The sequence below is a fragment of the Ipomoea nil genome, unplaced genomic scaffold (genome assembly GCF_001879475.1).
Source record: "Ipomoea nil cultivar Tokyo-kokei standard unplaced genomic scaffold, Asagao_1.1 scaffold1034, whole genome shotgun sequence".
Lineage (NCBI taxonomy): Eukaryota > Viridiplantae > Streptophyta > Magnoliopsida > Solanales > Convolvulaceae > Ipomoea > Ipomoea nil.
Window position 1 is genome coordinate 1,369,618 of NW_017617462.1, and position 18,259 is coordinate 1,387,876.

Genomic DNA, 18,259 nt, shown 5'->3' on the forward strand with positions numbered 1-18,259 from the left:
GGATGTCCTTATCTCTGTGGTTACTATAATTGTTTGAAAAGTTGGTTTGTATTTGCGGTTTCTCACTAAAATGGTACTTTATCTTTGCCCAATACAATTGATCTAATACAGAGGACACCAGTATAGGGGTCATTGCTGCATCTGTTCAATCATTTCTTTCCAATAACTTTCATTTTCACCCTTTTTCTGAGTGCCAAGCAAGTGGCAACCCACACTATAATCTGAGATTGATGCTGCATAATTTAAGTGGTAGGAAGGCAGTTTCTTTAACTGATTTGATCACTTCTACATATGTGAAGAAGGTCTATCATAAGGTGACTCTTTATGACACAATTGTCCACTAAAGAGGGCAAATCAAGAGAAACACAAACAAATGAAGCAAAATTCAAGCACATGCAAATTCTTATGCCCCCTACCTACAGGCTACAGCCTTCACACCCATGCCAGTTTTCTCCATTACCAGAGCTTACCATGTACTGAGAACACAGTGGCATGCATATGTACAACTTCATCATGCAGCATTCTGTCGCATCATCTCCATTAGGCGCCGTAATTCAGCCTGTTGTTGTAGCCGCCTTAGATGTTCTTTCAAATCCCTGTTTGAAAGTGTCATTGTTGAGACATGAATAAGATGAAATTAAAGACAAAGCAATTAGGTTTGCGAGGGACATTAGACAGCAACCTGCACCGTGGAACATGGCATTCAGATTCTTGACATGCCCGGGCATGAAGCTGAAGAAGATACCACATCTTCTTACAGAGAAGACAGCCCCCAGAAGCTCGTGTTTTGCACTTGATCCCATGTCGTAAGACCCCCTTAACCTTGCGACAATTAGGATACTGGCATTCAGGAGATTGGCATCGTGGAGCATGGACCAGAAGTTCAAGCATTATCCTAAGCTGCAGAGTCAAAATGAAAATAACATCAGACAAATGACTACATGAAATAGAAATAAAATTATACTATTACATCATATATTCCATCTACTTTTCATGAATCATATATATTTCATTGAATAAAACGTGAGTCACCTGTTTTTCTTGTTCTACATCAGAATCTCTGGTGATATTCACCAGCTCCTCACTTGGAATTTGAACATCTTGCCCATGGATTGAAGATAACCCTGGGGTTTGAGCGACCACCATAGGAGCGGATCTGCGGAGACCGAGAGCCTCCATCACCTCGTCTCTGAAACTCGAGAGCTCAACTCTTAATTGCTCCGGAATAGCTTGAAATCCTTTATCAATTATGCGGCTCAACTCCACCATCTGAGCTTCCACCTTGTCAATTCGAGCTTCCACCTTGTCCATTCGAGCTTCCATGGTAGTAGGGTTTTGAGTTCCTGAGGCTTGATGCCATTTGAAATTTTGAGAAAAAACAAGGGAAAAGGGAACAGCATAACAGAATTGCAACAGAAAGACACAACTTACCTCTGTAAAAATAAAAAATAAAAAATAAATAAAAGAAAAAAAATAAATACACAACTTACAATCCAAAATCAAAACTATAAAATTCCAAGTTCCAAAGCATTTCCAAGATCAAAGAGAAGACGGCTATGAGTGCAGTCACCAAAACAAAATACCTTGGAGCAAGTCTGGGAGAAATGAAGTTTGAAGAGGTGAAGAGCAAGGAGAAGACCCCAATGGGCCGAGCCGCCGACTGGGCGAGAGCCAAGAGCGGGTGCCGAAGGTTGATTGTGAGAATCCTTGAAGGTCGATTGTGAACCAGATGCGTTTTCTGGGTTGAAATGTTGAATTGGGGATTTGTCCAAGGGATGTTAGATTATTATTATATTGCTAGTACTAGTATTTGTGCCGTGTGTTGCACGGAATGAATTTGTTATAAAATTTTAGAAATATTTATATATATATATATATATATAATTGTATAAATTATAAAGTCGAATATTATATAATATAATTGAAGAAAATTGAGTTGCACCGATTATGTTTTCTGATGTTATCAATGCTTGAATTCGAATAAATAATTGCCCAATTAATAGCTAATGTGTAGATATACGCATTCGGTGTTGCAACTTTAGAGATTTTATATATCAGTGTTTATAATTTGTATTAATTGGGCTAATTAGCTCGTTGTCTAGCAACTCAGTTATATAAATTATTTATACGGAAGATATATTTTCTATGTAGATCAGCTATATAGCAATTTTGTTATTTTTGTATATAAAAAAAAAACATAATATCAATGGCTTAAATTATACATTATTGAAAATCTCTTTATAGCTAGACGACATTGTTAGTAGTAACGGAATTTTATCCATCATCGTCTAAAGTTAAAACTATCAGACTATCAGGATGGGTGACTCGGAAAAAAGTAACATACAATTAACCGTGATTAAAGACTGATTTTTTCAGTAATAACTCAAATATTATATATTGCAATTAAAGATATGGTTTCGCCCGTGAATTTGTTGTAGTATATTAAGAATATCTGGATTGATATATAATTATTTAAATTAGAACATTAAATATTATATAGTGCAATTGAAGATATAGTTTGGATCGTTTATATGTTTTGATGTTATCGTTGCTTGAATTTAAACAAATAATTGCTCAAATTAATAGCTAATGTGTAGATATACGCATGCAGTGTTGTAACTTTGAAACTTTTATTTATCATTGTTTAGTATTTTTATAAATTAGGCAAACGTGCTCATTCTTTAGCAACTCAGTTATAGGAATGAATTGCTATCCTAATTCATTTGTATAAAAAATATTTTTTTTTGTCTAAATTGCTTTAAAAAAATTTTATTTTTTTGTGTGTAGATATATAGCAATTTTGTCATTAAAAAAAAAACATAATATCACCAATTGTATTTACACATTATTAAAACCTCATATTGTAGACGACATTAGTAGTAGCAACATAATTTTGTCCGTCATCGTCTATAGCTAACATCTTCAGTCCATTAGAATGGGTGACTCGGGTGAAAATATATCATCGTAAAATATCAGTCAATTAGTAATATCATATTCATTTTCAACCAATTATTCTTTTTATTTTCCGTCAATTAATCAATTAGAATATCATATGCAATGGTATTTTTACCTAATTTTAGTTTTATTTTTAATTGGTGATGTAGAATATTATTATTGAAATATTTCCGTTCCATTTTTAATTTACCTTTACTATTGTTTAAAATATGCATTTACTATTGATGATGTAGAATATTATTATTGAAATATTATCTTTTTATTTTTAATTTACTTTTACTTGATGATGTAGAATATTATTATAGAAATATTTTCGTTCTATTTTTAATTTCCGTTCTTTTGTTTTAAATTTTGAAAGATTTATTGTGATATAATTGGTTCACATATTTCAATTATTTATTTTTTTCTTTAATTATTATAAACAGAAATGATATTGTACTAATTAATTTATGATATTTATCAAATTGTATTTTTTTAAATATAAGATTTACACATGTTATGAGGTGTTAAAAAAAATATTTTAAAATGATTTTTTATTAGTATGAATTTTTATTTTAAAATATTTTATAACAATCCAAACACTCCATTAGCCTCCCATAAAAAAACTGATAAAAGAAAAGCCATTTCATTAATGAAATTAAAATTAATTAAAGTAAATCAAATCATGCTATATTTATTTGTAACTGTATATTAATTTCATTTTGAAATCATTGGTTCACATATATGAATTTTTTTTAATTATTATAATTTATAAACGGAAATGATATTCTACTAATTAATTTATAATATTTATCAAATTGTAATTTTAAAAAATATAAGATTTACACATGTTATTGGGGGGGGGGGGAGGGGAGGGGGGTAAAAAGTATTTTAATTTTTATTTATTAGTAAGTATTCAAAAAATAATAATAATTTCCAGCAACTCAAACGCTCCCTTAGTCTCCCACAAAAAACTGATTAAGAAAAGTCATATCATTAATGGTCCATTTGGTTCACGGAATAGGCCTGGAATGGAATAGCATTCCCAGTAATAGGCCTATTACGGTGTTTGGTAGAAATTTCTATTCCCGGGAACATTGTTCCTGGAAACGACCTATTCCCCTTGTAAGGGGAATAGAGATTCCGCCCCCCCCCCCCCCCCCCCCCTTAGGTATTAGGCTATTCCTAAGTTGTCAGGAATAGCCTACAATTAAGATTTCCTATTTTACCCCTCAACTAAATCTAAAATTTACTTTTCTTTAATTTTTATATGAATTTTTCTATTTTTTTTTGTCAGAACTTGTAACCATATTTGTTAGGAATATAGCGGAATAATGCGGAAGCGAAGAATCGAAAATTGAGAATTATAGAAGTTAAATAATAGGGAAAATAATATAAATGACAGAATAAGGCAATTGCTAATTTTGGAGATTATAAAATATATATATTAATCTCTAAATAGAGAATACAAAGAAAATATATATATTAAATATATACTCTACGTGAGAGAAGATAAAGAATTGAATGAATTAAAATTGATGCCTGATTACAAAGGAATTCTAGCCTATTTATACATTTCAAACTAGAGACAAATGTGGTGATTGTAAGAAGACCCAAGAAATTAGGTGAAGATGTGAAACATGGATGCTAGTTTCATGGTGAGTGGTCTTCATGATTTTGAGCCACATATTATATCTAACAATCTCCACCTTGGATCAAATTCATTGTGAGAATTAACAATTGGAACAGCCGACTAAACTCAAGCACTACTTGAACTTAGCAACAGGAAGAGCCTCATAATAGCAGGATGGATCATCATCAACCTCCTGTGCGACTAAAAGAGCATAAGCAACCAAGTTGGTTTCATCATCACTAACATACCTAGCAGGTTTTTTAATTGTCCTCCTAGGACGATCCATAGCAATGGAATACTCTCGTTGTGGCTCGACGAGAGGTGCGGTGCTAGTAGATGCATCATCTTTAGTATTACCATCAGCAGTAGTAACACTATCAATAGGCCTGAACTCAAACTCCACCTTCTCACCAGTACTTTGCGTCTCATCTGTACTGGGAACTTTTCCAGAAGAACGTAGTGCATTTTCATCAAAAGTGATATCTCGACTCAGAATGATTTTCCGAGAATCAGGAGACCATAGACGATACCCTTTTGACTCGAGGCATAACCAAGGAAAATGCAATATTTGACAGCTCTCGGGTTTAATTTACCCGTACTGGAATGAGCATAAGCAGGACATCCAAAAACTCTTAAGATAGAGTAGTCAACGGGATTACCTGACCAAACTTCCTCTGGAATTTTGAAATCAATGGATGAATGTGGAGATCTATTTACCAAATAGCAAGCAGTAGAAACGGCCTTGGCCCAAAAATCACGCCGTTTTCATAACCCAGCATTAGAGAGCATACAACGAGCTCTTTCCAATGGAGTCCTGTTCAAACGTTCGGCAACACCATTTTGCTGGGGTTTACCAGGCAAGGTCTTGTGCCTGGCGATTCCATTTGCCGCACAAAAGTCATTGAAATCTGACTCACAGAACTCCAAGCCATTGTCTGTCCTGAGCTTCTTGACTTTTTTACCTGTCTGAGTCTCAACAAGTATTTTCCACTTCTTGAAAATAGAAAATGCCTGATTTTTATGTTTCAGGAAATAGACCCAGACTTTACGAGAAAAGTCATCAATAATAGACATAAAATATCTACAACCTTCCATAGACTGGAATTTAGTTGGTCCCCATAAATCGGAATGTATGTATTCCAATACATCTTTGGTACGGTGTGTAGCAGTAGAGAAACTAACCCTCTTTTGTTTCCCAAAAACACAATGCTCACAAAATTGTAATTTACCCGTACCTGAACCAACAAGGAGGCCTTTCTTGCTCAGGATATGCATGCCTTTCTCACTCATATGCCCCAGACGCATATGCCATAACTGAGTGAGATTCGCATCAGACACCGATGAGGATACCGCTACTGAACCTGTCACAGTACTGCCATGCAAGTCATACACGCTTCCAGAACGAGAAGCTTTCATGAGAACAACAGAGCCTTTTATGACCTTCAAAACTCCACCTTCAGCTATGTACTTGTACCCCAGAGATTCCAAGGTGCCCAACGATATCAGATTGCGTTTCAAATCAGGAATATACCGAACATTGGTAAGAGTCCTGATAACGTTATCATGAGTTTTAATCTGCACACTTCCAATTCCACTAACCTTGCATTGGGTATCATTACCCATCAAGACAACTCCACCATCAACCGGTTCCAGAGAGACGAACCAGTCTTTGTGAGGACACATGTGGAATGTACAACCAGAGTCCAGAATCCACTCGGTTTCGCTCCGTTTGCAACCGGAGCTAACAGATAACAAAACACCGCCTTCTGAATCACTTTCAACAACACTAGCTTCAGCGGACTTCTTTTCTCTCTCTTGCTTGTTTTTCAACTTGAAGCATTCAGTCACATCATGACCATGCTTCTTGCAGTACTTACAGGATTTGTTGGACTTATGTCCTTTGGACTTGGATCTAGAATTTTTATTGCTACTCCCTGATTCAAGTGAATGACCCCTTACAGTCAAGCCTTCACCTTTGTCCTCAGACTTAATTTCAAAGTCAAACTTTTCTTTGGACAATATGTTTGACTTAACACTGTCGAAAGTAAGGGTATCACTACTATTACCATACAGCATAATTTCTTTGAAATGCGTGTATGATCTAGGGAGAGAGACAAGCAATAAAACAGCGCGATCCTCATCTTCAATTATAACATCAATATTTTCCAAGTCCAATAAAATAGAATTGAATTCATCCAAGTGAGATTTAATAGAAGTACCTTCCGTCATACGGATTGTGTACAGACGCTCCTTCAGGCGTAGCGTGTTCGCCAGAGTTTTGGCCATGTAAAGCGTATCCAACTTGGACCATAAATCTGACGCAGTCGTCTCACTTAACACCTCACATAGAACCTCTTTAGACAGACACAAAAGAATGGTTGAACGTGCCTTGTCATCCAGATCTTCCCAATCTACATTTGTCATTGTAGCCGGTTTCTTCTTCTTCCCAGCTAGCGCTTTCTTCTAACCGTTCTGGGTTAGAACGGCTTCCATCTGAACCTTCCAGATAGAAAAGCTAATTTTCCCGTCAAACTTCTCGATATCGAACTTGGTAACAGTCGACATCTTTGAAAATAATTCTCAAATAAACCGCTTTGATACCACTTGTTAGGAATATAGCGGAATAATGCGGAAGCGAAGAATCAAAAATTGAGAATTATAGAAGTTAAATAATAGGGAAAATAATATAAATGACAGAATAAGGCAATTGATAATTTGGGAGATTATAAAATATATATATTAATCTCTAAATAGAGAATACAAAGAAAATATATATATATATTAAATATATACTCTACGTGAGAGAAGATAAAGAATTGAATGAATTAAAATTGATGCCTGATTACAAAGGAATTCTAGCCTATTTATACATTTCAAACTAGAGACAAATGTGGTGATTGTAAGAAGACCCAAGAAATTAGGTGAAGATGTGAAACATGGATGCTAGTTTCATGGTGAGTGGTCTTCATGATTTTGAGCCACACAATTTGAGCCACATATTATATCTAACAATATTGATAAAAACAGTGAACAAAAGTTGAAGGTCCAAGCATCATCATTGACATCATCATCATCCCAGTCATCTTCCCCGTTCCCACTGCTGGGTTACTTCTTTCCCTCCTCTATTTATTATATTTTTTTTATAAATAAGTATATTAATTATATACATACATACATCAAAACACCCATATTGCCGCCACGACGCCACTGCCCACGCCGGAGGCCGCCGCAACAGTTCGCCGGAGAGGAGGACTTGGTCCAGATCTGCTGCTCATCGTCCAATTCACGCCGGAAAAAGGTCAACCGCCTTCGAGTTTCGCCGATCTACTCGTTGCTGTCTCAATCCACCGTCACCGGAGCTCCACCATCGCCGCCGTCGCTGATTGAGGAAGCAAGAGAGGGAAGAAGGTAGAGAGATTGAGGGTGGTGGCTTGTTCAAGGTAGAGAGACAGAGGGTCGTCCAAGTTCACGGTGGTGGCTTGTTGCGTCTGCTAGATTGAACGAAGAGAGAGACACAAGGAGGGGTTGAAGATGAACCAATAGTTTGGGCTAAAATTTAGGTAAAATTATGACTTATAAAATAGTTTATTTGAGCCCAAACATTTAGGTAAAATTATGGTTTATAAAATAGTTTATTTGAATTCTGAATCATAATAATAATAATAATAATAATAATAATAATAATAATAATAATAATAATAATAATAATAATATATTTTGTACAAGGGCATTTATGTCTTTTACCCATATATTCCATTTCTATTCCTTAACCAACCAAACGTTGAAATACAATTCCTAAAGTCTATTCCATCAGCGAACCAAACAACATAATACAATTTCTATTCTATTCATTGCATATTCCATTCCTTTTGGAATATCATTCCTATTCCCTCCAAATTGATTCCGTGAACCAAACGGCCCATAAGGGAATTAAAACTAATTAAAGTAAATCTAATCATGCTATATTTATTTGTAACTGTATATTAGTTTCATTTTGAAATTATTGGTTTATATATTTGAAATTATTTATTTTTTTCTTTAATTGTTATAAATATAAATGATATTGTACTAATTAATTTATGATATTTATGAAATTGTATTTTTTTTAAATGTAGTGTTTTACCCGTGTGTTGCACGGATTTTTTTTTTGTTTTTTTGTTTTTATGAATTTAAAATTAAAATAAAAAATAAAAAAATATTAAAATGTACAATATAATAATATAGTTGGACTTTCATATATTTGGTCAAGTATCAATTTTCATAACATACAAAATTTAAATTTAAATTTTGTATGGTTAATATAATCTCTAATCATGTACATATTTAGATAAATTTATAGAAAAAATTCATATAATTAAGTTGATTTATTCCAAATTGTATTATATATATATTATTAATTCTAAAAATATGAATAATAATAACTAAGAGAATTGTACTTAGAAATCAATAAAAATGTAAATTCTAAATTTTGTATGAACAAATATAAATTCTAATCGGACGCATATCCTTATATGATGGTATAATACATTGTATATACACATAATATTTATTAATATGTATATAGGAAAATTATAATATAATTTCATTAATTTTAATTTATATTGATAGATTTATACTTAAAAAATTATATTTAGAAATTTAAAAAGTGTATGTATGTATATTTAAAAAAATTATAAATATTCATGTTTTGTTAATTTTATAATTTTATTTCTTTAATTATATTTCATATTTTATTAATTATAATTTAATAAAATTGTCACAAATATTTCTACGGAAGAAATCTTATATTTCTCAAATTTCTTAATTATATTATTTATAATTACCAAATATTGTGGCAATTACAATAATAATTTCATTAATTATATTAATTATAAAATTTTTTCTCTTCGAATATTTAAATACATTACCATAATAATTACACAAAAGAAGGAAAGAAAAATTATGAGAATAATTACCTTTAATAAATTAGGAAATTATATTAAAAATAATCTATATATATAATGCTAAGTATATTTATTTTGTGCCCAATAATATTATACATTAAGTATAAAAATATATATGTATATAAATTACCATAATAATTACCTCGAAAAAGGCGACAACACATAATTATTAGGCAATAATATTAATAATTAATTATTAAGGCAAGTATAATTGATTTTATACTAATAATATTATACATCTATACACTTTTTTTTTTGAATGTCATCTATACACTTTTAATTCTATATTGATAAGCATAATCTGTGTATATACTTTAAGAAAATATTCATTATTAAAAAGGGAATATAATTTAAAAAGTAAATTATTAATTAGATTACCTAATATAATTGTCCTACTAATTAATTCCATGCTACTATGTATAATAATTCATATATTTATTCATTATGAGTAATATTCATTTCCTTTTTCACTCATAGAAAGAGTTAATATTCATTTTCATTTCTTTTTCCTTCATAATTTTTTTCCTAATATTTCATGTGGTGGTTACTAATTTTTTCGTAGGGAAAGCGGTGTTATATTTTCAATAAATTTTTAATATTAAATCTTTTTTTCATTTGGCCTGATTCCTGTGTCTATTAGTAACAAAATATTAATAATAGATTCTCGTGTGTAAAATTTATTTTTTTCTGTTCATATTCATTTCCTTTTTCCTTCATAAATAATTAATGTAATTATAATAATATAATTACTGATTATATTTTAAGTGAAATATGGATATATTCATTTCCTTTTTCATTCATAGAAAGAGTTAATATTTGTTTCCATTTCTTTTTCCTTCATAATTTTTCCTAATATTTCATTTGGTGGTTACTAATTTTTTTTGTAGGGAAAATTGTGTTATATTTTCAATAAATTTTTAATATTAAATCCTTTTTTCATTTCTGCATGATTCCCATGCCTATTAGTAACATAATATTAATAATAGATTTTCGTGTGTAAAACTCATTCCTATTTCTGGTCATAAAAACAATCTGGTACGTTTGTAATATTCATTTTCAATCACAAAAACAATTTGGTACGTGTTTAATAATCATTTCCTTTACCCTAATTTTCTGTGTAGCAAATTAGTTATTTACTTATTAAGCACATTTTTTTTAATTCGAGTCCATTTTTAATATTAATTTCTTTTTTCTTTTGGTCTGATTTCTGTGCCAAAAGCTGTGTTATATTTTAAGTGAAATATAAACATATTCATTCGTTTTTCTTCATATTTCATTTCCTTTTGAATATATATATTTCTTTTTTTTTTCCTTCATAAAAAGAATTAATATTAATTTTTATTCATTTTTCTAATAATTGTCGATTAATTGGCCTGATTTCCATGTCGATTAGTAACATGATATTAATAACAGATTTCTTTGTGAAATATTCATTTCCTTTCTCGTTCATAAAAAGAATTAATATTCATTTCCACATAATTAAAAAGTAATATAATTATAAAAACTATAATTACTGATTATATTTCCAGTATACTATTAATATATTCATTTCATTTTTGCTTCATAAATAATTAATATAATTATAATAATTATATTCATATAATTGTTGATTATATTTTAACTAAAATATGAATATATTCATTTCCCTTTTTCACTCATAGAAAGAGTTAATATTCATTTCCATTTCTTTTTCTCTCATAATTTTTTCTAATATTTCACGTGGTGGTTACTAATTTTTTCGTAGGGAAAGCGGTGTTATATTTTCAATAAATTTTTAATATTAAATCCTTTTTTTTTTTTCATTTGGCCTAATTCCCGTGTCTATTAGTATAACAGAATATTAATAATAGATTTTCGTGTCTAAATTTTATTTTTTTTCCTTTCATATTCATTTCCTTTTTTCTTCATAAATAATTAATATAATTATAATAATATAATATAATTACTGATTATATTTTAAGTGAAATATGGATATATTCATTTCCTTTTTTCATTCATAGAAAGAGTTAATATTTGTTTCCATTTCTTTTTTCTTCATAATTTTTTCCTAATATTTCATTTGGTGGTTACTAATTTTTTCGTAGGGAAAACTGTGTTATATTTCCAATAAATTTTTAATATTAAATCCTTTTTTCATTTGGCATGATTCCCATGCCTATTAGTATAACAGAATATTAATAATAGATTCTCATGTGTAAAATTCATTCTTATTTCTGGTCATAAAAACAATCTGGTACGTTTGTAATATTCATTTTCAATCATAAAAACAATCTGGTACAATTTTTAATAATCATTTTTTTTCTTTACCCTAATTTTCAGTCTAGCAAATTAGTTATTTACTTACTAAGCACATTTTTTTTAATTCGAGTCCATTTTTAATATTAATTTTGTTTTTCTTTTAGTCTGATTTATGTGTCAATTAGTAACAGAATATTAATAACAAATTTCATTACTACAATTAATTCTTTAGTTTTTTTGAATTAGAATAATGATAATTGTAATTATATAATTAATTAATTGTATGGATTTTTTTTTGCAATGAGATACAGATCCACCAATGTACCCAGATATGTTCTCCTGTCTCAAAGCCTAATGAATCATACACATGTTGCATCTTAAATGCACGTAGATATAGACATTCAATTTATTTATTTATTTATTTTTTTGAGAATGCTAATCGATTCACTGATAGTTGAAGGTAGATACCAATACTTATAATATGAAATTAAACCTTTTGGAAGAATAATATGAAATTAAACTCAAATCCAAGTTACTTTAAATCTATTAATCCCTAATTGAGATTATATAAAAACGAAACATAGATTTAAATGATTTCATCTAAGAGCTTGTAAATATGGTGACTGCTTTAGTGTTTTTAGAGAGACAACGTGCTTTACCAATTCGCCAGGAAGAACCAATCTCATGCCGACCTGGATCTCGCGGGAAGTGATTATCGGCTTCTTGTTGTAGTGGGCCAAGCGAGTCACCTCTTGGGCGAGCTTCAAGAAGATATCGTTGATGAAGCTATTCATGATGTCCAAACTGCAAAACATATTGAAGTACGTGAGAATATAGTTTGAAAAATGTAGAAAATTCATACAAAAAGAAAGCAGAAAGATGAGTCTGAGATTCTTTGATTGAAGAAGCTCTTGTATTTATAGGTAGAAAATACTAATTTAAAAGGAAAGTATAATAATTTATTTATTTAAGGGAAAATATAATCATTTATTTATTTAAGGTAATAACATTATTATTATTATTATTATTATTATTATTATTATTATTATTATTATTATTATTATTATTATTATTATTATTATTATTATTATTATTATTATTATTATTATTATAACTAGTATTTTCGCATGTGCGATGCACGTGATAGATTTGTTATAATATATTAAAAATATTTGGATTGATATATAATTATTTAAATTAGAACATTAAATATTATACAGTGCAATGGAAGATATGTTTGAATTATTTATGTGTTTTGATGTTATCATTGTTTGAATTTGAGCAAATAATTGCTCAAATTAATAGCTTATGTGTAAATGTACGCATGCGATGCTGTAACTTTGGAGATTTTATTTATCATTGTTTAGTATTTTTTTTTTTAAATTAGGCAAATGTGTTCGTTCTCTAGCAACTCAGTTATAGGAATGAATTGATATCTTAATTCATTTGTATGGAATATATATATTTTTGTCTAGATATATAGCAATTTTGCCATTTAAAAAATAAACATAATATCAACGATTGTATTTACACATTATTGAAACCTGTTTGTAGATGACATCGGTTGTAGCAACGCAATCATGTCCATCATCGTATAGAGCTAACACCTTCAGTCTTTCAGGATAGGTGACTCGGGTGAAAATATATAATGGTAGAGTATTAGTCAATTAGCGATCCTTTTATATTTTAAGTCAATTAGTAATATCAAATTCATTTTCAGCAAATTATTCTTTTATATTTTTAGTCAATTAGAATATCATATGCAGTGATATTTTTACCTAATTTTTGTTCAATTTTTAATTGATGATGTATAATATTATTATTGAAATATTTACGTTCCATTTTTAATTTATCTTTAATATTGTTTAAAATATACATTTACTATTCATGATGTAGAATTATTATTAAAATATTTCCGTCATATTTTAGTTTCTGTTCCATTTTTAATTAAAATGCAATGATCTAACCATTTATTTTTTTCATATTAATCAATTATGGATCATTTTTTATTTGCAGTCAACTATTAGTATTCATTTCTTTTTATATTTCCAGTCAATTTGTAATGTCATATTCATTTTCAGCCAATTATTCTTTTTTTTTTTCATTCAATTAGTCAATTAGAATATCAGATGCAATGATATTTTTACCTAATTTTCGTTCCATTTATAATTGATGATGTAGAATATTATTATTGAAATATTCCAGTTTCATTTTTAATTTACCTTTACTATTGTTTAAAATATGCATTTACTATTGATGATGTAGAATATTATTATTTAAATATTTCCTTTTCATTTTTAATTTACTTTTACTTGATGATGTAGAATATTATTATTAAAATATTTTTGTTCTATTTTTAATTTTCATTTCATTGTTTAAAATTGTGAAAGATTTATGACATAATTGTGATTTGATGTATTATACTATATAATATTATTGTGAAAAATTAAATTGAAATGATCTGACCATTTCCTTTTCCATTTTAGTCAATTATGTTTCATTTTTATTTTCAGTCAATTATTAATATTCATTTCCTTTTCCAATTAACCTAACTTCAATTCCTTTTTTTTCATTTTTAATTTTCAGTAAATTATTAATATTCATTTCTTTTTCCAATTTACCTAATTTCCATTCCATTTTTAATTGATGATGTAGAATATTATTGTGAAATATTTATGTTCCTTTTTTCATTTTTTTAATTTACCTTTACTATTTACTATTGTTTGGACAGGAAATCAAGTAAATAGGATTTTGTTTTTAATTATAGTATAGATTTGACCGTGAGGTTGTAACATACATATATGATGATGAATTGGCTATATTATAAATTGTTTAAATTTGTTATATAGGGTATTATGTTACGTGAGAGCATTGAATATGGAAACAATATTACTAAGATTTTAGTTGCTTTCTACTTTACATTTGCTTACAAAATAAGTTGTATTAAATTAGTTGGTGATAAACATCCAAAAATTCTACACTGTAATACCATACATAATATTACCAATTATGCTATTATGTTATTACCTAATTAATTAATGTCTTTTCTACACGGTATTATAAATATATAAAAAAATACGGAGAATTTGCAAACAATAATGTTATCAAAAATATTATTATATTAAAGAATATAATTAATATATCTGGAAGATCATATAGGGCACTCTTTAATCCTAAATCAATAAATAATTAGTTATATACACATTTAGCCGTACCAATGTTATTACTAATACTTTATATATATCTGCAGTATTGAACCTTTAGTGTGAGATAAGAAAGAAATAATCAGTTAAATGATGCCTTTATTTGGATGCACTAAGACTATTACAGTGCTCCATCACTTTGCAAACATGTACAACTTTGGCTTTATTTTATACTTTGCTTATCCTTTAGATTTTAATGTATTATTTTAAGCTAATTTATTTATTAACATTAAAAATACATTTTAAAGTGTGACAATTTATACTAATAAATCATTTTAAAAAGTGGCAAAAGATGATTTTATAATTTGTTGCCACTGTATCAATTTAAAAAAAAAAATTGTTGCTATTGTTTACCTCGATCATCTCATAAATATCCATAATTTTTATTAGAGGGGTCTAATCAACACATAAACTGAAAAAAAAAATGACAATCATAAACAAAATATGTACAAAAATAAATGATAAAAACATTATGATAATGATTAAGACATAATAAATTTACATTTCCAAAAAATCATAAAACTCTGGAAATCCTGATTGAAAAGGAACTGTGTATCAAGAGTTACATATCTTGACATAACTGGCTAATCAAAAAGAACATTCATTACTTGTCCTTATTCAAACACTTTCAAATATAAAGAAAAATTAAAACACTTGTGTTTAGATTAACTCTTCGTATCATTCTTAACTCTACACAATTGCATAAGAACAACCACAGTAGCATAGTGAAATTACAACATAAAATAATGAGTGCATTTTTTGAAAATATAGAAATTACTTATCACCATAAAATTTTTAATGGCATAAACTTTTCATTGTTTGAAAAGCTTACAGTATTTACCAACATGTTCCCTTGGTAAAAAAGAAAATTGTTATTTTGTAATTTATTTTTGCAGTATAGGAAGCAGCTTTGTAATGCATCTTTTTCCCAATTTCATATACAACACGAGTTCTAGAAAAAAGCAAAATCGAAAATAAATACCATTTGATAGGAAAATGTGCACTATCTAGATTTTATGAAATCACCCCATTTTCTCTATGGGACTTCATATAGGTGCACACCAATCACTATCTAATAGCTCTGAAAGTCTTCAATGGAGAAATATCCTAGGCAATAATAAACATTGGAGTCGTATAAAAAAACAAAATTGAAAGAAAAAAAAAAAAAAAAAAAACCTCTTGATCGTGAAACATGCACTCTCTAGATTTTACGGATTCACTCCCCTTTCTCTATGTGACTTCATATAGGTGCACACCAATTGCAGTCTAATAGCTCTGCCAGTCTTCAATGGAGAAATATCCTGGGCAAGAATAAACATTGAAGCCGTAATAGTTGTATGTTAGTATACATATCTATATCTCTATATATAATTACTCAATATAAAAGAATGAATAAATGAATATAAGGAAAAAATATTATCAATTAATAGATTTACCAATTAGGTTAATACGTGAATATGGAAACAATATTATCAATTAATAAATTTTAATTAATTTCTATTTTACATTTGGTTACCAAATAAGTTTTACAACAAAAGTTTGGGCGGAAAAATGAAATAGGAGGATTTTACTTATATATATATATATATATATATATATATATATATATATATATATATATATATATATATAGATTATTTATTTAATTTCCATTTGACATTTACTTACCAAATAAGTTTACTACAAAAGTTTTGGGGAAAAAATTTGTTAGGAGGATTTTACTTTTATATATATAGATAGATATAGATATAGATAGATTGGGCAAGCAATTATACGGTAGACCGCGGTCACAAAGCTTTGTGGATCATTGTCCAAAAATGACATCGTGTTTTTTAAATAAAGAAACGGCAGTTGTTACAGCTTAACGGAGTGCGTATTTTTTATGTGTTAATTATCAAATGAAATTACAGTGTATTTAAACTGATACTACCTCACGTATTATTTTTATATTATCAAATGAAACTGCAATTGAATTGAACTGAAACCGTAGTTGTGTTGAAATGAAACTGCAGTGTATACAAAATGAAACTGAATAAAAATGATATTGTAGTTGTGTTGAAATGAAACTGCATTGTATACAAAATGAAACTGAATAACAGAATTATTTTTTACAAAACGACGCAAAACAGGTGCCATTCCTTTTCATTAAACAAAACGACATCGTTTTGATGTCTGGACTACAATACATTGTGGACCGTAGTCCACAGTAAAATTTGCTGTGTTGGGCAGATTGGGCTATTTAGCTAATAGTAAGCCATTGGGGATTCATATGTAATCTACTTGTGCTTCAATAGTAATCTACTTGTGCTTCAACAGTTTACAAGGGGATTCATATGCACCTGAAATCCGTAACGCAATAACTAATACTGTCAAAGCGGGCCCGTCCACCCCACCACAGGCCTAATTTCTAACGAGCTTTTGCGGGTTGGCCCGATAGGCCCGTGGGCTAGGGTTCATGCAACCCTAACCCACTCGGCCCCGCGGACTTTTTTTTTTTTTTTTTAAATAATTCAAAGTTATATATATATATATATATATATATATATATATATATATATTAATTTATATATTTATATATAATAATGAATGGATTGAATGTAGTAAGCCACTAGACAGTAGTAACTAACAAATATATGATATATAATAATATATGTATATATATATTAACGAGTGCACTAAATAAGAAGCCACAATCTTACTTACTCCGTATGCCGTATCCGTAAGTGTTAACTGATTTGGCTCGCGGACTAACCCGCGTGGGTTGCGGGTCAATTCCGGCCCACCCCGTTAGGTCCGCATTTTCACGGGCTTATTTTTCATAACCCTAACCCACTCCACCATGGGGCAAGGGCAAGTCAACCCGCAGGCTTCGGCCCACTTTGACGGTACTAGCAATAACGATATGATAAGCAAAAAAGAATGATCAACGTACCCGCAAAGGCTTAGCTCAATGGTTTAATGGGCAGTATTTGAGGTAAGAAGAAGGATCAACGAACCAAGGAATTTCAACGTTGCTTAAGAATCTAACCGTGCTTGAAGGCAAGGGATAATGCGCAAAACTTCATCTCCATCCACACTATTTTCAGCAACCACGATACCCAACCTCACCAACATATTTACAGTTTTGCCTATTGGCAAATCAACCTGCAAACTACTAATTGTAGTCTCAAAATAAAGTTGATGTCGGAGCAACCTTAGCTAAGTTGGTCAAATTAGTTGACTTGATAACAACAAGATTACAAGTTCGACTCCCAATAGAAATAACCTATATCTTTTTGGTTTAAGCAGGTTAGGGACAACCTAGGTTG

At 29.5% G+C, this 18,259-nt stretch overlaps 1 protein-coding gene across 1 annotated transcript in view; it reads right to left on the reverse strand.

Moving 5' to 3' along the window:
- Positions 1-241: 241 nt before the first annotated feature.
- The window catches only part of LOC109180803 (histone acetyltransferase HAC1-like), a 46,778-nt gene continuing 28,760 nt past the window's right edge, over positions 242-18,259 (reverse strand). Inside the window, exon 4 of the mRNA XM_019330512.1 lies at positions 242-596. Coding sequence (XP_019186057.1) covers positions 512-596 — 85 coding nt within the window. The 3' untranslated portion in view covers positions 242-511. The remainder of the gene's footprint in view (positions 597-18,259) is intronic.